General features: G+C 40.5%; 1 protein-coding gene across 1 annotated transcript; it reads left to right on the top strand.

Moving 5' to 3' along the window:
* The first annotated feature begins 975 nt into the window (after positions 1-975).
* On the top strand, positions 976-15,085 carry LOC145813018 (bidirectional sugar transporter N3-like). The gene is made up of 8 exons (XM_082908275.1): positions 976-1,120; positions 7,659-7,678; positions 8,319-8,505; positions 13,879-13,915; positions 14,017-14,221; positions 14,311-14,469; positions 14,570-14,689; positions 14,781-15,085. The coding sequence occupies exons 1-8, from the start codon at positions 976-978 to the stop codon at positions 14,949-14,951; spliced, it is 1,044 nt and encodes a 347-aa protein (XP_082764401.1). The 3' UTR covers positions 14,952-15,085.
* The last annotated feature ends 5,711 nt before the right edge of the window (positions 15,086-20,796 follow it).

Here is a 20,796-nt window from a genome sequence, read left to right as displayed (position 1 = left end):
ACGAGCTAAAAAAGGAAAAAATTACATATATTTACTGAGTTAACTGAGTTTAAAAATGTCTATGATGTGTCATATATATATATTGAAATTAAAAAATGTCGGTGGTTTGTAATTGTAAGATTATCCTTGTCATATTATTCTTGTTTTAAATTATGTATGAACATATATACTCATAACAAAAATGATAATATTTGTGAAATAATGAGAATAATAAAATGGACCTACCCAGTAATAGTGGGGCCGTAAAGCAAAACCTCAAAAATATTAAATATTAATATTAAAATACTAGTATTTATAAATCAGACTTTTTATTAAATATTAATTAAATTAATATTTACCATATTCACATTATGAAATTTATTATTGAATTTCATTTTACGTTACATATGTGTGGGGACATATTTTTTGAATACCAACACGTGGCATGGTGACGCCGACGTGTCAGCCGAGGTGCCACGTGCCCTGGTAGTTAAGCCGAGGTAATCTCGGAGAAGCCGAGGTAATCTCGGAGAAGCCGAGGTCATCTCCGAAGATGTCGGAGTCCGAAGATAAGGGACAAGAGTCCTAAGGCAAAGAGGGGACTTAGTTAAGATAAGGATAAAAGCTCTTAGGGAGTTTATCTCTATCTCTTAAAGAGTTCAGAGTAAGCACTAAGATTGGAGTTCATAGAAGTCATACTTCTAGTTGGACTTGGATTGAGTATATTATAAAAGAGAGGCACCCCCGTGGGTCTAAGGTATGCAATTTATACTTTGAGTATTCAATTTAGTACTTGATTATCTTTGAGAGATATACTGACTTGATCGTCGGAGTGCCCCCGGGTGGAAGAACCACCGCCGGAGCTTTTCTTTTCTGTTACAGGTTGCTGGAGCCATCTATTCTGCCGGTGCTTAGCTGCTGATCACTAAACGGGCAGTGTGGTCAGATTTTTACCCACACAATTTGGCGCCGTCTGTGGGAACGAAGGAAGAATAGATGGCCAGTAACGGACAACAAGGAAACGCGGGGGACGATGCTCCTTCTGGAAGCAGCAGACCGATTAACCTTGACACCGAAGGAGACAATCGCAATACAGAAGCCCGTGACCAGGGTCACAGGGAGAACGACGATATCCAGGAAGGTGACACAACAAAAAGATCAAACCAAGGAAAATACTACAATGAAGACAACCTCCAGGTATGGAGGGACAGGTGCCTACGCAGAGACGAGGAAGTAAAGGAATTAGCAAACAAGTTGGCGGACCTCCAGTCGGTCGTCAACTTCATGATGCAGAACAATGTTATGCAACCACCATACCCGCTGCAAGATACGCCGATGCCAGCAACCAACACCCAGAAAGGTGGAGGAAAAACAATCCCCGACGTCCCTCAACATACCAGGAGCGGCAGGCATTCTCACCGGTCTTCCAGGGAAGTCGGACGAGAAAGGCCAAGGCAAGAGGAGTCCCGAAGGACGCAACACATGAAGAATCCAGACCCCAAAGAACATCGACATGTTCAGGGGCAAGTACTCCACTTTGACACAACCCATGAAGAAAGACCCAAACGGACCCACCTCGAGGCCGAGAGCAGTACACCAAAAAGACTAAAATCAAAAGACAGCCGAGCCCCAGGGCGGAGCAAAGAAGACTTAAGGGACTACCTCAAGAGGAGGCAGCAAAATGCAGAGGCCGAGGTAAACTCCCCAGTAAAACCAAAGACAGCCTTCTCGGTAGAACTGGACAAATTCGAACCACCCAAGAGGTTCAGTATGCCGAGGTTCCAAATCTATGATGGTAAGTCAGATCCAAACTTTCATGTCGGGCTGTACCTAAATTCAATGGCATTATATAGCGGGAACGAGCCGTTGCTCTGCAAGGTATTTCCCTCATCCTTTGGGGAAATTGCATCTGATTGGTTCCACAAGTTACCAAAAGGAAGTATAAAAACATGGGAAGGCTTGGCCGAGATGTTTGTGGCCAGGTTCGTGACCAACAAGCTACAACCCCTGAGGGTTGACGCTTTGATGGCTCTAAGAATCACCAAGGAAGAAGGCCTTAGGGCCTATGCGAAGAGATACTACGAGGTGTTCAACCGAATACCTGAGTGCAACCAGGAAGTAGCAGTCGTGTCTTTCAAGAACGGCCTGAACGATGACTGCCCACTACGGAAGTCTTTGGCAAAAACATTGCCAAAGAGCATGGAGGAACTCATGGCAAGAATTGAGAAATACGCCAGGGCCGAGGAAGATACGTCGGGAAACAAAGAAGTGAAGCAAGAAAAGGGAAACGGCTCACCGAAGCGAGGCCGAGTCAACAACGGACTCACCAGGCAAGAAATAGAATTAAGAAATAAACAGGCGGTAACCACGGTATTCCGGATCCCCATCCATAAAATCTTGGATCGGATTCGGAATCAACCATATTTCAGGGCTCCAGAAAGAGCACCAGGGGAATTCATGGGAAAAAACGTCGGCAGACGTTGTGCCTACCACAATGAAGGAGGGCATCCAACTCAAGGTTGCAGGGCCTTAAAAGCACACTTGGAGGACCTAGTAAGGCAAGGCCTTCTGAGGGACCTGGTCGATGAGGCCAGAACAAGGGAAGAACAGGCAAGGTTGCCTCAAGCACCAGCAGCACCCCCTCCCCCAGCACAGCGACCACAGGCAGGAGAACCAAGGGTGGTCAATGTGATCCACTCAAGGGTCAACGAAAACGAGGTCAGAGGAGAAACCCAGAGGGTAAGACATTTACAGCATATCCACCAAATTGGGGACAAGAGACATCGGCCAGAAGAATGCCAAGGGCCAATGATAGCCTTTACCGAAGCCGACCTAGAACTGGTCCAACATCCGCATAATGATGCCCTGGTAGTATCCCTCCAGGTTGGGGAATGCCAAGTAAAACGCATCCTAATAGACCAAGGCAGCTCCTGTGACATCATGTACGTCAGATGTTACAGAGAGCTAGGCCTTCACCCCGACGACCTAGAGCAATCCAGCGGCCCGATGGTCGGCTTTAATGGAACGCCAACATGGCCACTGGGTGCAACAAGCTTAGAGGTACAAGCCGGCACTAAGAAGATCAGGACAGAATTCCTGGTCATTGACACACCCTCACCATACAACATCATCCTTGGAAGACCGTGGTTGCATGCAATGGGGGCAGTTCCCTCGACGTTGCATCAACTACTCCGGTTCCCAACGGAGCATGGGATTGAAGAAGTCAGAGGGGATCAACTACAAGCCAAAAATTGCTCCATGGCAGCAATAAAGTCCACCTGTAGTATACAGGAGCCAAAGAAAGCAGAAGTTGAAGATGGAGACATGGAAGTCCTGGAAGACGTCGGGAAAGAACCGACCGAGAAAAGCGAAGAAGCACTAAAGAAAATCTTCGTCCAGGAGGGCGACGAAGAACGATTTTTTCTTCTCGGCTCCGGCCTAGCCAAAGAAGAAGAAAAAGAACTAGAAGATTTTTTAAGGGCAAACATAGAGGCATTTGCCTGGACACCCTATGAAATGCCTGGCATTGACCCCGAGGTCACTTGCCACAGTTTGAATGTCGACAGATCGGCAAAACCAGTGATTCAACGAGCCAGAAGGCCGACGTTATTACACGTCGAAGCAGTGGAGGAAGAGGTAGACAAACTCCTTGAAGCCAGGGCAATCCGAGAAGTCCAGTACCCAACGTGGCTGTCCAACACAGTAGTAGTAAAAAAGAAAAATGGCAAATGGAGGGTTTGTGTGGATTTTACCAGCCTCAACAAAGCTTGCCCCAAGGACAGTTTCCCTCTGCCCAAAATCGACCAACTGGTTGACGCCACTTCGGGACACGAAAGGATGAGTTTTTTAGACGCATACAGAGGGTACCACCAGATTGCTATGTACCCTCCAGATGAGGAGAAGACCGCGTTCATCACCCCGAAAGGCCTGTACTGTTATAAGGTAATGCCTTTTGGGCTGAAAAACGCAGGAGCAACCTATCAGAGGTTAGTAACAAAGATGTTTAAACATCTGATCGGCAAAACAGTAGAAGTTTACATTGATGACATGGTCGTAAAGACCAAGGAGTCAAAAGGGCATCTTGCCGACCTAAAAGAGGTCTTTGACATACTCAAAAGATATCGGCTCCGACTCAACGCCGCAAAGTGTGCCTTCGGAGTTGGGTCAGGTAAATTCCTAGGCTATCTGGTAACAAGAAAGGGCATAGAGGCCAGCCCAGACCAAATCAAAGCCATCCTAGAGCTACAGAGCCCAACATCGGCAAAGCAAGTCCAAATGCTCACTGGAAGGGCCGCAGCCCTGAACCGATTCATCAGCAGAAGCTCGGACAAGTGCAGACCCTTCTTTAACCTGGTAAAAAAAGCCACAGACTTCCTGTGGACCGAAGAATGTGAAGCAGCCTTAGCCGATCTGAAAAAGTACCTGACCACAACCCCGGTCCTTTCTAACCCTGTTCCAGGAGAAGAATTATTTTTGTACTTAGCAGTCTCTGAACACGCAGTCAGTGCAGTGCTAATCCGCGAGGAAAAAGGGGAGCAGAAAGCTGTCTATTATGTAAGCAAGACTTTGGCTAACGCAGAAACAAGGTACCTACCACTGGAAAAATTAATGCTAGCCTTGGTAATGGCCTCAAAGAAACTAAGCCATTACTTCCAGGCACACAAGATTGTGGTTCTAACAGAGCACCCATTGAAGTCCTTATTACATCAAGGAGACTTAACAGGAAGGATAGCAAAATGGGCAGTAACACTGGGACAGTTTGACCTAGAATTTAGGCCAAGAACAGCAATAAAGGGCCAAGTTTTGGCCGACTTCGTCGCAGAACTCACACCTGAAGCCATCGCACCTCAGGCTCCGTCGAGCCGAGATGAGCATCACCCCGACAAACAAAAAGAAACCCAGTCAAAGACAAAACAGCAAGAGAAAGAAAGGCTCAGACCATGCAGCATCTACATCGGCGATTCGTTCAGACTATATGTCGATGGAAGTTCAAACCGCCAGGGAGCAGGAGCAGGAGTACTGCTGATATCTCCAGATGGAGAGATTGTAGAACAATCCATCCGACTGGGGTTCAAAGCCTCCAATAACGAAGCAGAATACGAGGCATTAATTGCAGGACTAAAGCTAGCAGCAGCAGCAGAGGCAGACGAGGTAATTGTTTTTTGTGATTCGCAATTAATTGTTAACCAGTCAACAGGAGAATTTGCAGCCAGAGACGAAAGAATGTCGGCATATGCAAAGGAAGTCATCCGACTGGCGGCCCTATTTCAGAACTGCAGATTACTCCAAGTCAGCCGAGATGACAACACCCATGCCGACGCATTAGCCAACCTGGCCAGTTCAATTCAAACTGGAAAAACAAGGACAATTATGATCGACTACATGTCGGCCCCGAGTATAGATAAACAGAGCACCAAACAAGAAACAATGTGCGTGGGCCTTGGACCAAGCTGGATGGATGCAATCATTGCGTTCCTAAAAGAGGGGAAGCTGCCAGAAGACCACAAAGAAGCACATAAAATTAGGCTGAAATCCGCCAGATTCAGCCTAACAGCGGAAGGCCATCTTTACAGGAGGTCCTTCACTGGACCACTTTTAAGGTGCGTACACCCTTTGCAGGTTGAAGATTTTCTTTATGAGATCCATGAAGGAATTTGTGGAAGCCATGCCGGGGGCAGATCGTTAGCCCATAGGGCCATTACCCAGGGGTATTGGTGGCCCTACATGCAAAAGGATGCCGAAGCCTATGTAAAGAGATGTGAGCAATGTCAAAGGTTTGCACCTTTGATACATCAGCCAGCTGCCGACCTAAACCCAGTATCCAGCCCCTGGCCGTTTGCCCAATGGGGCATGGATCTGGTGGGACAACTTCCCCAGGCAACTGGGCAAAGAAAATATTTACTGGTAGCAACGGACTACTTCACAAAATGGATAGAGGCAGAACCTCTTGCCAAAATCCGAGATGTGGATGTCAAGAATTTTATTTGGCGAAACATAATCACCAGATTTGGGATCCCAAGAGCAATAGTTGCCGACAACGGAACACAGTTCGACAGCAAACTTATCAAAAACTTCTGTGCGAAATTCAAGATCAAAAACTATTTCTCAACTCCAAGTTTTCCTCAAAGTAATGGGCAAGCAGAGGCGTCCAACAAAGTAATCCTGGATGGGATAAAGAAGAGGCTCCAAGCAGCAAAGGGAAAGTGGGTGGACGAGCTGCCCAACGTACTTTGGGCATATCGGACCACGCCGAGAAGATCAACGGGAGAATCCCCTTTTGCCATGGCCTATGGCACAGAAGCAGTCATCCCATTGGAGATCGGCATCCCAGGGATCAGAACCCAGGGAGTAGAGAATGGCACCAATGACATACTCTTAGCCCGAGACCTGGATCTACTGGAAGAACGAAGAGAGAAGGCTGCAATTCAGCTTGCAGTATACCAGCAACAGCTTGCCAGAGCTTACAACAAGAAGGTTAATCCAAGGGATTTTCAAGTTGGCGACTTAGTCCTAAGAAAAGTCGTCGGAAACAAGAAGGATCCCAGGGAAGGCAAGCTTGGCCCGAACTGGGAAGGACCCTACAGAGTTACTTCAGTATTGGGCAATGGAGCATATCGGCTTGAAGACAATGAGGGCAAAGCACTACCCAGACCTTGGAATACTTGTAACTTGAAATTCTTCTATCATTAGATAAACATCATTGTTTGGCCGATATTATCAATAAAGTCTTTTCAGAATTCTCTCAACACGTATGATTAATGGTTATTGAAGACATATCAAACTCAGGCAAACTAAGCCGATGTTATTCCTTGATCCACTTGTTGAAATTTGTAGCAATTTACAAGTTGGAGTCAAGCTGATTCCTTATCTTCACTTGTTGAAATTTGTAGCAATTTACAAGTTGAAGTTAAGCCGATATTATTCCTTGATCCACTTGTTGAAATTTGTAGCAATTTACAAGTTGGAATCAAGCTGATTCCTTATCTTCACTTGTTGAAATTTGTAGCAATTTACAAGTTGAAGTTAAGCCGATATTATTCCTTGATCCACTTGTTGAAATTTGTAGCAATTTACAAGTTGGAATCAAGCTGATTCCTTATCTTCACTTGTTGAAATTTGTAGCAATTTACAAGTTGAAGTTAAGCCGATATAATTCCTTGATCCACTTGTTGAAATTTGTAGCAATTTACAAGTTGGAATCAAGCTGATTCCTTATCTTCACTTGTTGAAATTTGTAGCAATTTACAAGTTGAAGTTAAGCCGATGTTATTCCTTGATCCACTTGTTGAAATTTGTAGCAATTTACAAGTTGGAATCAAGCTGATTCCCTACCTTCACTTGTTGAAATTTGTAGCAATTTACAAGTCGAAAATAGGCCGAGGTTATTGCGTAAGTTCTCATAGCAATATGTGGGTTGTCTGAACCCTAGAGAAGATGCTTAACACTTGTTGAAAGTTGTAGCCATTTACAAGGTTATGTTAAGCCGACGTATGATCACCCGCTGAGGTATACAGAAAATTAACGGGTCGATGCAAAGGTTAAGTATATTACTTAAACACTTGTTGAAATTTGTAGCAATTTACAAGTAGGTTAGAACGAAATCATTGTTTAAATACTTATTGAAAACTTAAAAGATGGCAAAAGTATACATTGAGTAGTATATGTTTAGTTCTTGACAGAATTTACACAAGGTTTGCAGGTCAGTATCTTGCCGAAGTAAAAGCCTTGCAGTTATACCCAGGGTATGTAGCCCCGAGAAGATTGCACAAAGAAAGCATGCAAAAATTTCTAAGTATAGAACTATGCAGAAGCAAGCAACAGAACATCACAAGATCAAAAATATCCATTGCAAGAACAGTTGCAATTACATACTGAAAAAGGCACATCGGCCATAAGAAGGAATGTACATTGTTCAGAAATTAAAAGAAAAAACAAAGTCCAAAATCCAGAAAAGAAAGAAGGGAAAATCAAGACTCTTGAACATCAGCAGCAGCAGAAACTGGAACCTCGGATGATTCAGCTGGAATATCCTCGGCCACCTTCTCCGCTCGTATCTCGGCATCTATCTCTGCTAAAGTTGTGTCAAGACTTCTGTCAGTCAGAAGAAGGTCAGATGATGGACACCCCTGAACAGGTTCCCTGGGCACTTCCTCAGCCTCATCACCCACTTCATCTTGAGTTAAGTCTAAAATTTGCTCAGCTGGAAAGGACTTGGCCTCAGTAGCGCCCTTGGGTTTTCTCACCAAGGCTTCACCTTCATCTTTCTCTTCGTCTTCACCCTCAGCTTCTACCTCGGTCTCTGATTCATCCTCAGCTTGACTTGAAGGAAGAAATGGTAGAAGATTAGCATCAACTTGGCGCAATGGCGAGTCAGCAGGGAGATCAAGCTTCTTTATCAGAGACATCCAACCAAGGGAAAATCCCCTGTTGCATGCCTGCCTGACTTGAAGTTTGTATTCTTCTGCAACGTCGGCCATGCCTTGAGCATAGGCCTTTTCATCGGCCTCCTTGACTTCGGCCTCCTTGGTGGCCAGAGCTTGTTGAAGTTCTTTTTGCGCTTGGACCTTCTGAGCCTCGGCCTCCTTTTTCTCGGCTTCAGCTACTTTTTTAACGGCCTCAGCAGCTTCGGCCTTCTCAAGAGCTAAGGTTTGGTTCTTCGTCGCAGCCTCGGCTTGATCCTCTAGTTTCTTCATTTTTACTTCAAGAGCCCTTAATTCTCTCTTCATTGAGGTCGCTTCCCTCTTCATATCAACCAATCTTTGACGATTCTCAAAGGATTGCATTGAAAATGAGTGGGCATGTTGGATAGCCTGAATGCAAACAGAAGTATCAGAAAATTTTCTCAGAAAGAAAAAGAAGGAAGAAACATAAATACAAATAGAAATACTTACTTGAGCAGAGTGTTGGAGCATCAGAGCGTAATTTTCATACTCACTGAACTTGGCATTTCGCTCCAAGTCATTCGGTAGAAGAAGAGCGGTGCTAAGGGCGACAGCAACGTTGATATCATCAGCACTTTCACTAGCCATGATAGGCCTGTCCTCCAGAGAAAGATCAGGGGCCCATGGGACGTCGGGCTTCTTTGAAGCCGAGGTCGTCGCAGACGATGACCTTGGCCTCTTTGTTTGTGTAGATCCTGAGGGTTGGCCCTCAGCAGACCTTTTGGTTGAAGTAGCGGTTGATTTTTTGCTTTCAGCTAGCTTCAAAATCGGCAGAGCATCCTCAGCCTCGGCGTCTGTAGCCTTGGCCTTAGGCTGAGCCTTTTTTACTCTCTTTTGTTTGGGAGGGAGCGTTGATTGCGCCGGCGCGGCTTCGGCATCAGTTGGAATATCGGCGAGAAGGTCTTGGACGACAGGCCTCGGACGAACCATCTCGGCAGTCTTTACTAGCCTTCGTCGGCGTTTACGTTCAGGAATTGGTATTAAGAAGGGAGCCGAAGTTGATGGAAGATCGGCTGGGTCAGATGTGGACTCTTGATCTGTCCGAGATGTAGAAGCAGTTAAGGTTGTGGCTGTTGGTGGAGAGAGACTCTTCTTCCTTTTTCGAGGGACGTCGGGTAAAATGGATTTGTGTGTGGGGACAAAGTTTAATAATACTGGGGCTTTTCGTTTAAGGATTGGAAGACCAAGAAGTGTTCTCAGATCTGGTCCTGGGAAGAAGGATTGACGAAAATTTTTCGGTGGTTGATGAAGATCTGCAAAGAATCAGACGTCAGAAACAACAAAAGTATTTAAGTGTTGAATGAAAACAACTAAGTGTTGACTCAGGGCTCTTACTCTTGCCCTCTGTAAGTGTTCGAGGAAGAGGGTAAAGGTGGACATCTTCATCTGGGCCAAATTCCCAATTTCCAGAGGCAATAAGATAGTCATCTCCAGCCCCCTTGTTGGAGTCTGGAAGGTCGGCTATAATCTTGTACTGAGTGGATCTCGGCTTAAGGTAATATACAAAACCCCTATCCTTCAGATCAAGAGGGCACATGGTATAACAATATTGAAGGTCGGCGAGGGTGATTCTGAGGTTTTCTTGCCTAGATAAGGCTATAATACCATTAATTATCCTATAGGAATTGATAGTAAGTTGCATGGGGTTTAGCTTATAGAAATAGAGAACTTGACGGAAAAGGGGATCGAATGGAAGCCGAAGTCCACATTCGATAAAAGCAACTACTGGAAAAGGCATTGTATGGTCTGTAGGCACGATAGTGTCATTATCCCCAGCCAGCTTAAGATGAACGTCGGCTGGGATAGAGAATTCTTGCCTAAAGTATTCAAGACTTGTTGGGGTATTTACCCTGTGCCTCCACATACCCATTGTGTCGACCTAAATTAAGAGGAATATGTTTCAGAAGACGGGCGTCTTTCAGGTTTCCCTAAAGATTAAGGGTTCTACAGACAAATCCCAAATCTACGAACTATTACGATAAAGATCGAGGGCACAGATCTGGGGCAGATACAAAAAAGAGAAAACAAAAACGAGGTTTCAGATTCAAGAACAGAGGTATAATTTTCAGAAACAATAGAGGTACAGGAAAAAATCAAGAACAGCGGCGAAAAGAATGATGGAAAAGCATAGAGGTTCAAAATATAGCCACAAAATTCAAGATACAAATAGATCCCAGACCTCGAGTAAGATCAGCAATGGCAACAGACTGACAATAGCGCATAAAGAAAATAAAAGAAATTAAAGGAAGGGGTCTTACCAGGAGAAGTGAAGCCAAGGCAATACTCGTTGAATCCAGAAACCAGTTGCGACAGCAAAAAAGGCTTTGCAAGAAATACGGGACTAAGAACAGTTCCAGAGAAGAAATTGAAGCAATGGCAGATTTGAAGAGGAAGAACGAGCTTTCGGAAGAGAAAGAGTAAAGAAGATGAAAAGAAAAAGTGAAGAAAAGATAGAGGCAAAAGAAGTTTTGTCAAAAATTTGAAACGGCGGCAAAAATAGGGCAATTATTGCGCCTAGGGTAACGCACGCGTCAGACGGCGCAGACGAAACGAACAGACAGCTTCCAGGCGCGTCACTAACACGCTCCAATAAAGACGAAACACGTGGAAGGAACAGTTAGACATGAATGACAGCTCATGTGCATAGGGGAGTACGACCGAAGCCACGTTCTCCGAAGAGAACACGTCGGCTGAAAAGAGATAATCTTGGCAAAGCAGTCTTCTTGAGCCATTATTCAGAAAGGAAGTAAAAAAAAAAAAAAAAATTCGGAATAGGTTCCATCACCTCAGAATGCCGAGGTAATAGAACCTAGGGGGCAGTTGTGGGGACATATTTTTTGAATACCAACACGTGGCATGGTGACGCCGACGTGTCAGCCGAGGTGCCACGTGCCCTGGTAGTTAAGCCGAGGTAATCTCGGAGAAGCCGAGGTAATCTCGGAGAAGCCGAGGTCATCTCCGAAGATGTCGGAGTCCGAAGATAAGGGACAAGAGTCCTAAGGCAAAGAGGGGACTTAGTTAAGATAAGGATAAAAGCTCTTAGGGAGTTTATCTCTATCTCTTAAAGAGTTCAGAGTAAGCACTAAGATTGGAGTTCATAGAAGTCATACTTCTAGTTGGACTTGGATTGAGTATATTATAAAAGAGAGGCACCCCCGTGGGTCTAAGGTATGCAATTTATACTTTGAGTATTCAATTTAGTACTTGATTATCTTTGAGAGATATACTGACTTGATCGTCGGAGTGCCCCCGGGTGGAAGAACCACCGCCGGAGCTTTTCTTTTCTGTTACAGGTTGCTGGAGCCATCTATTCTGCCGGTGCTTAGCTGCTGATCACTAAACGGGCAGTGTGGTCAGATTTTTACCCACACAATATGTATTCTTGCTGCCGATACTAGTGGGGGCGTTTAGACAATGAGAATTTTTATTTCGTTCGTATTTTATATTAAAAAAATAAAAATAAATTCATACTCGAGATTTGTCAACAAATGTGTTATGCATTATTTATTATTGAGGGACTATGAATGAACAATGTGAAGTATGATGTTATTTTGCCAACTGTTGGATAATTTTTTTTTTGGATAATTACAAAAAAAAAAAAAAAAAATTCCAAAGTTTGGGTTCTAATAAAATAAATTTTGAGTTTTTAATTTTATCAATTTAAATTCTAATATTTTGATTTGCTTTTAAATTAAATCATTCATCTATTTTCATTAAATAAAATCGACCAAAAAGAGTATTTTAATTGTTAAACTCAATTTGGACATACATAAAATGTCTAAAATATCTTTTTTATTGAGTTAATGACTAAATACTCATTTTTCCATCAATTTTATTTAACAAAAATAGGCAAATTGTTTAGATTAACAAGAAATCAAAAGTTTAGAATTTAAATTGGTAAAATTAAAAACTCATAATTTATTTTGTTACAAAGCACAAAATTGTATATGTATATTTTGTAATTTTCCCAATTTTCTTAAATTTATTTGTAAGTTTTAATAGATAAAAAGTTCTTCTATTGGTGATGAGCCTTAAGATAAGGAGAATTTATAATTTTACTGAGAATAAAAGTGAATAAAAATTGGGGTCTTGGAAAAATTATAGATCTTTACTATTTTTATTATCGACAATTACCCAAAAAAAAAAAATTGAGATTTTAACAAAATAAACCCTGAATTTTTTATTTTATCAATTTAACTTCTAATCTTTTGATTCTTCTTCAATTTAAATCATTCGCCTAGTTTTGTTATGTAAAACTGATAGAAAAATAGTGTTTTAGTTATTAAACTTAATATAAATATACATAAAATATCAAAAATATAATTTTTCATTAAATTTAATAATTAAAATATAGATTTTTCTATCGATTTTACTTAACAAAAATAGGCAAATGGTTCAGATTGAAAACAAATCAAAAGTTTTGGATTTAAATTGACAAAATTAAAAATTCAGGATTTATTTTGTTACAATAGTCAAACCTTGATTTATTTTTATTTTTATTTTTATTTTTTTGGGGGGTAATTTTTCCTTTTCTTAATAAAATTTTTTAAAACTAAACAATTCTAGGTATGTGAGTTAGTCCAAAATTTATTTATTTTTGTAATATCCCTTTGGCTTTTGAAATTATCATCAATTTTTTGTTGGGCCTTTTTACAAAATTGATTAGTGTGTGTGTGTGTGTCATGTGATTTTTTGCTTATTGTAAGAACTATCTCTATTATATATATATATATATATATAGACAAAAATACAAAATAAAAAGTGGGAACCTGGAAAATAATTTTAGAAATTGTGAAAATTAAAAGTGGTTTATATACTTAGATTTGTGCAAGTGACAAATATCTACGTTAATTTGAAATTATTTTTCCAATTATTCACTCTTTTAATATTCTGCTCTTTGGTTATTAGGTAGGCTAAAACATGTACTAAGGTCTCGTTTGGGAACAAGCTAATTTAGTAATTTTTTGGCTATTTGGCTAAAATATAAGTTAAAAAAACTAGTATGTTTGGGATGACTTTTTGGATTTTTACGAAAAGATGTGTAAAAAGTAGAGAGAAAATAGAATCTTTGACTTTTTGGTATGAATTGTTGGCTTTTTGATTTTTTAAATTATTTTTTGACTTTTTGGCTAAACGGGTCACTTCCCAAATGAGGCCTAAATAGCAGCCTTTATGTAAACTTCTAGAAAATTAGGGTCTTTTATTAAAACCTAGAGAGAATTGGGGTTGTCACTTGATTTGAACAAGTGCTACACCTGACAATAATAAGTGTTTTCATTATAAATACAAGAACTATAAGATGTGATATCATAGTATATGAAAATTATATATATATATATATATATAAATTATATTTATATATGATTACTGATAATTTGAGTAAAAATAATGGAAGGAAAGCTCAATGCTATGGCCAAATCTAATTTTTTTTTTTCTTTCTTTTCCTATTGATTTGCAGGCAACATTGTATCCTTCTTGGTTTATTTTTCACCTATGTAAGTATTTAATTTGTTGTTAATTGTTCAACAAGCATACAACTTCAATTTGTTTAAGCCAAGTTTAATCATTGATATACCCTTTTTAATATTTATTATAGCCCAACGTTTTACAAAATTTACAAGAAAAAATCAAGCGAAGGCTTCCAGTCACTTCCCTACGTTGTTGGCTTGTTCAGTGCGGCCTTATGGATGTATTATGCACTTCTCAACTCAAATGAAACCCTTTTGATCACGATTAATAGCTTTGGATGCCTCATAGAATCTTTTTATATAGGTGTTCATCTATTTTATGCACCTAAGAAGGTATGAAACTAAGAAAATTAAGTCAATTTTCCTACACATTCAAATTTTGTTTGTAAGTCTCTAACTACTTATTAATTTGCTATATGTAGGTCAAGGCTGTTTCACTACTTCTGTTGGGAACTGGCTGGTTCGGCCTAATCTTTATCCTAACTAATTTTCTCACAAGAGGTCAAGCTCGTCTCCACATTGTTGGCTGGTTTTGTTTAGTCTTTTCTGTTTGTGTGTTCGCTGCACCTCTCAACATAATGGTATTTGCACCTCATATTCTCATCCATGATCAATATTATATGCTCTTTTCTTAATTTTTACATTATCGTATTCATAATTCTTTCTATTATTGTTGTTCAGAAGCAAGTTATACGAACAAAAAGTGTGGAATTCATGCCATTTTATCTATCCCTATCCCTTACATTCAGTGCAATCATGTGGTTTTTCTATGGAATTTTAAGAAAAGATTTGAATATTTCTGTAAGTATATATTAAAAATAAACTCAATCATCTTCTTGTTTTAATTACCTTCTCCTAAGCTACTAAAAATTATTTATTTTTCTGTTAACAGATTCCCAATGTCATAGGGTTCATTTTAGGTGTCCTCCAAATGATACTTTATGCAATATACAAGAACGGAAAGAAAGTCGAGGAACAAGGGCTTCATGTTGTAGAGGAACGACAAACAGAAGTGGTGGAAGAAGCGGTTGAGCAATGTATTGATGTTTCTGCAAAAGTTTAAGGTGACAATATTGAAGAGGTTTATCATCCAAATGAAATCATGGAAATCCCTATGTCATAGCTGCCTGGTGGCATTTAGTTTTCTTGTTGGTTTAAGTCTTGAGTAGTTCGTGTGTCAAATAGTTGGTTGATAAATGTTAAAGTTTGTGCTGTTTGTCTGTGTTTGATGAATGTTTGTTTTGGTCTGTGCTGTTGTTGTGGTGTTGGGTTGTCTCTCACCAACTCTTGAGGGTGCTAGCAAATGATAGGATGAGTTAGATGGTGCCAACTTCGTTGAGATAATTTAGCTTATTGTGATACTTTTGCACCTTGCTTTCTTTATTGATGTAATTTGCGTTGCACTTTTGTACTTGTTTATTCCATTAATAAAGTTCTTTTTTGTCAATCAAAAAAAAAAAAAAAAAAAAAAAAAAAAGAAAAAAGTGGAGTGTCAAACATTTGGTTGATGGATAATATAGTTCGGTTGTTAACACATAGTGTTAATATATGAAGTGTGTAACATTTGGTTGGTGGATATTATAATTCAGCTATTAATATATAGAGTGTTCTATTACGTATCATTTTTTCTATGTTAAAAGATCAAAAATGCTATTTGTTCCATCAAAAAAGTTTTTTTTTTTTGTCAATAAAAAAAAAATAAAAAAAAAAGAAGAAAAAAGTGGAATGTCAAACATTTGGTTGATGGATAATATATTTCAGTTGTTAACACATAGTGTTAATATATGAAGTGTGTAACATTTGGTTGATGGATATTATAATTCAGCTATTAATATATAGAGTGTTCTATTACGTATTTTTTTTTCTATGGTAAAATATCAAAAATGCTATTTGTTCTTGTGAATTTTGATCCAAAGGCTTACATATAACATAATTCTGCTATGTTGTAGCCAAATCGAAGTAGGAATGGCAACGGAGTGCGGCGGGGCAGGGTGAGGCGGGGCGGGGCACTGTGAATTTTACTCTCTTTGTCTCCAATCGCAGATTTTTTTTTTTTCCATCTCCATCCCCAATCCTCGAGGGAGACAATTTTTATGAGACCACACTCGTCTTGCACATCCTCACCCGCCCTGCACTATCAAAGCCTAGACCGTTTGTTCGTGCCGAAGTCTTACTGAAGAGAGGTACTCTGAGAGTTTTTCCATTCGCGCCTTGTGGTGCATCCAGGAGGCACAAAAATGTATCACGATCTTAGTCACCAGTTACTAGAGTATTTTCCTACTATTGTACCAAGAATAAGTTAATTTATATATATGCAAAAAAATAAAGAGAAAACTAATATATATAAATTATTGAAAAAATTACAAAAAAAAAAAAAAAAAAACTCATGGTTTGAGTTTTGTAACAAAATAAATCTTGAGTTTTTAATTCTATTGATTCAAACCCTAAATTTTTTATTTGTTCTCAATCTAAATCATTTGCTTATTTCCGTTAAGTAAACATAATGAAAAAATAGATATTTTAATCATTAAACTCAATGAAAATAGTATTTTAGACATTTTATGTATATCTACATTAAGTTTAATGACAAAAATATTATTTGTTTCATCTGTTTTATTTAGGAAAAATAGGCAAATGGTTTAGATTGAAAACAAATCAAAAAATTAGGATTTAAATTGATAAAATTTAAAAATCAAAATTTATTTTGTTACAAGGCTAAAACCTTGAGGTTTTTTTTTTTTTTTTTTTTTTTTTTTTTTTTTTTTTTTTTTTTGGGTGTAATTGTCCCTAAATTAATTCAATAAATATATCATCAATTTGAAGTAGCTTGGTTGGTTGAAGTTCATTTCCATTTTACCACAAGGTCTAGGGTTCAAATCTTCATGCTTTTGTTTTACACCTCATAGACGGTTAAACCCAATCCAGCCCTAAAATTAATTAGGAATCACAAATCAACACCACACTCAACCTGTAATAACCCACGTTCATGTCTTAGCCATGTTCATGTACATTGCGTGATTTTGTCTTGTTAAGCTTGCATTTGCAGACTTTGACTTGTTTTGCCTAAGTAAAGGTGCCTGTCTTGTTTTGTGCTTATGAGATTTGCCTAAGTGTTGTATGTATGTTTTGTTCCTTCCTTACTATGTTAAGCCTAGGTCATGTCAAGCCTAGGTCATGCCAAGCCTAGGTCATGTTACGCCTAGGTCATGCCAAGCCTAGGTTATGCCAAGCCTAGGTCATGTTAAGCCTAGGTCATGCCAAGCCTAGGTCATGTTAAGCCTAGGTCATGCCAAGCCTAGGTCATGTTAAGCCTAGGTCATGTTAAGCCTAGGTCATGCTAAGCCTAGGTCATGTTAAGCCTAGGTCATGCCAAGCCTAGGTCATGTTAAGCCTAGGTCATGCCAAGCCTAGGTCATGCCAAGCCTAGGTCATGTTAAGCCTAGGTCATGTTAAGCCTAGGTCATGCCAAGCCTAGGTCATGTTAAGCCTAGGTCATGCCAAGCCTAGGTCATGTTAAGCCTAGGTCATGTCAAGCCTAGGTCATGCCAAGCCGAGGTCATCTTAAGCCTAGGTCACACCTTTGAACCTCTTACACCTTGGACCATCTTGGAACCGCTTTTGTGACCTCCACCATCACCTAGGCATCCGAGATCCTTAATCCTTGCACCTAGTGATCTTGTTCTGGGATTGGAATGACCTAGACCGAGGTGTGGCACATCTAGGCCGAGGTGTGGCACAACTAGGTCAAGTGTTATCCTTCCTAGTCGAGGTCATTGGAACCTTACTTGCCGAAGCTTTGTCCTAAGCCGAGATCATTACTTGCCGGAGTTCCCTTGCCATCTAGCTTGTTGAGCACACTTTGTCAGTCTTGTCTTGTCAATCTATCACCTTTTTGTGGAGAACCAACCCGGTAGCGCCACGTGTCCGAGCTGAGTGTTAAGTCAGCCGGCAGAGAGAGAAACCTATCATTTGTTATATCCTTGTTTTGAAGAAGAGAGAGAAGCTCTAGAAGGGGGAGAGGAGTTCTTGAGGAAGAGTAGATTTGCTAGCTTGATCCCTAGAGATCTAACCGTTAGATTCGTGTTCTAAGGTTAGATTCTTGATCTGCTCATGTTGTTCTTTATGTTCATGTTATTACATTGCATGATTGAATATGATTTGTAAGCCATGCATTGCTTTGAAGTTCGGTTTTAGAAAGAGAAAATAGCATTCATGTGTTCTTCAAGAAAAGTCATGTTTTGATCCGAAAGTTTATGCCAAGATCCATGTTTTTGTGTTTGTTTCCACATGATTTTCAAGTATGGGTACCAAGGTCCATGTTTTCGAACTTATAGCATGAAATCCCAGATCTTGTAATAACAAGTTATGATTTTAGCATTCATGTTCTTCATGTTCTTCATGCTCATGTTCTTCATGTTCTTCAAGGAGGAAAACCCAGATTTCCAGGCTTCATTTCCCTAGGTGTGATCACCGAGACTACTCTTGCCTAGATCACACACCTTGGTCTACCTTGCATGATCACTTGCACGTTAGTTTATCTTGCATGCACACCTAGGCTAACCACTGCACACCTAGGCCGACCATGGTACATCCATGCCGGCACCTTGTAACACCTCGGCAGGCAGCTGCATACTGAAGCCTAGGTAACCACACCTCGGCCAAGAGGTGTGGGACCTCGGCCAAGACCTCCTGAGTTCACCAGCTAGGTCGTTTTAGCCAAGATTATCTCTGTGCATCCATCCCAGGACCTGGTTGGTACTCAACATGTTTTCCCTAGATGTTTTCAGCATGTTTTCCCTAGATGTTTCCAGCATGTTTTCCCTAGATGTTTTCCAGCATGTTTTCCCTAGATGTTTTCAGCATGTTTTCCCCAGATGTTTTCCAGCATGTTTTCCCTAGATGTTTCCAGCATGTTTTCCCTAGATCATTTGCATTCATGTGAAGTTTGTTTTTAAGAGTGCATTCAATAGACTTTGCCACGTGTTTGTAGGACTTGGACCTTTGCCTCGATCCCGACGTCCCAAGAACTATGTGAGTGGTATCTTTAATAAAGTTATGTTATAACGTTTTGATAAGCTTTGCCTTGTTTTGATAAAAGTATTTGTTAAGCATGAATGATATCCCTATTATATATATCAAGTATAAGCTTTGTTTTAATGTCAATCTTTGAAAGTCCGTACGTGGCAGGGGACTTTAAGCATTAGTGGCACAAGTCCGTACGTGCTAGGGGACTTTAAGCATTAGTAGCACACATGTGAAGTCCGTACGTGCCAGGGGACTTTAAGCATTAGTGGCACAAGTCCGTATGTGCTAGGGGACTTTAAGCATTAGTAGCACACATGTTAAGCAAGCAAGTTTTGAAGGACCAAGGTTATGTCGAGGTTATGTTATAAGTTTTGACGCATGTTAAGTATGTAAGTTTTGCAAGATTAAGTTTGATGAACAAGATTTATCTCATGTTTTGTACAAGCTATGATAGGTATGGTTTTGACAAGATATATTATGTATTGTTTTGAAAGACCTCGGGAATCATTCATGTAACCCCTTTATTACTTGTACCATTCACTGAGTATCCAAGCTCACCCTCCCTATGTATATATGTAGGTAACAAGCAAGAAGTCGGCTACGCCGAGATGTGTGTTTTGCAAGATGTTTTGGATGCATGTTATGTCGACAATGTTTATGTCGGCAATCCGAAGATTATATTTCTTAACTTGCATTTCATGTATTTTGTTTATGTCGGCTTGTGAAAGCCCTTTGTAAGATGTAATATGTATTTTTGTACTTGGTTTTAATTGTGTTCAAGTTGTAAAGCTCTGTAAAGATGTATGCCATTCCATTTGACTTATGCACTGCTCTTATGGACCACTTGTATTTTAGATTATTGCTTCCGCACTTGTGAGCCCTCTATATCTATACTCTGATTGTGTGTGAATTTTGAAAGTTGGCCTTCGGTAATTACGGATTACTGGCCATCACGGCACCAAACTACTAGGGGCAGTTTGGGGTCGTGACAGAATGGTATCAGAGCACAAGATCCTTATAGTACGTTATTCACACACTTTGAGTCCTAAAGAGCATAGGATGTCCCTTAGAAGAATGTTAGGATTGCATCATGTTGCTTGCTACTTGAAAAGGTGTGCATCATCTCGGCATGAGCATTTTGTTACATCGACATGATCATGTTTACTTGGATACACGTTCATTTGTTCATTTTATTCTAAGAGTCACATCCTGCATACCCCCAGTATCATGAGAAGAGGTAGACCCCCAGTTGGCCGAGATCAATCCGAGGACAGAATAGACAGATTAGAAAGATTGGTTGAAAGTCTGACCGACGAGTTAAGGCAGGCAAGGCAGCAGAACACCGGTACCACCTCCACCCAGGCCGAGCAGACAGATGGCCAACATGCAGTTCCACCACCGCCAGTACCACAAGTGCCTCCGCAGCCAGCTTTGTATGGAGATGACACATTGACCCTGATCAGAGAATTTAAGAAGATGAAACCGCCAAAGTTCCATGGAGGTATAGAGCCGATGAAGGCAGAAGCATGGATTCTTGAGATGGAGAAGTTGTTCGAGGTTTTTCCCAGCACCGACGCTCAGAAAGTGTCATTAGCAGCATTCACTTTGGAGGACGACGCTCGAAGATGGTGGATGATGATCCGAGAAGGTAACTCAGACTTGACTTGGGCCAGATTTTTGGAGCTGTTCTATGACAAGCATTTCCCACTCAGTGTCCGAGATCGCAAAACCACAGAATTTCAGATGTTGACCCAGGGTAGCAAAACAGTGGCGGAGTATGATCGTGCTTTCACCGAGTTGGCAAGGTATGCACCTCACTTGGTCGACAACGAATACAGGAAAGCTCGCAAGTTTGAGAGTGGACTTCGAGGGCCAATTCAAGA

Source organism: Camellia sinensis, chromosome 15, assembly GCF_055761805.1.
Source record: "Camellia sinensis isolate YWXY chromosome 15, ASM5576180v1, whole genome shotgun sequence".
Lineage (NCBI taxonomy): Eukaryota > Viridiplantae > Streptophyta > Magnoliopsida > Ericales > Theaceae > Camellia > Camellia sinensis.
This window is presented reverse-complemented; position numbering and strand designations above follow the sequence as displayed.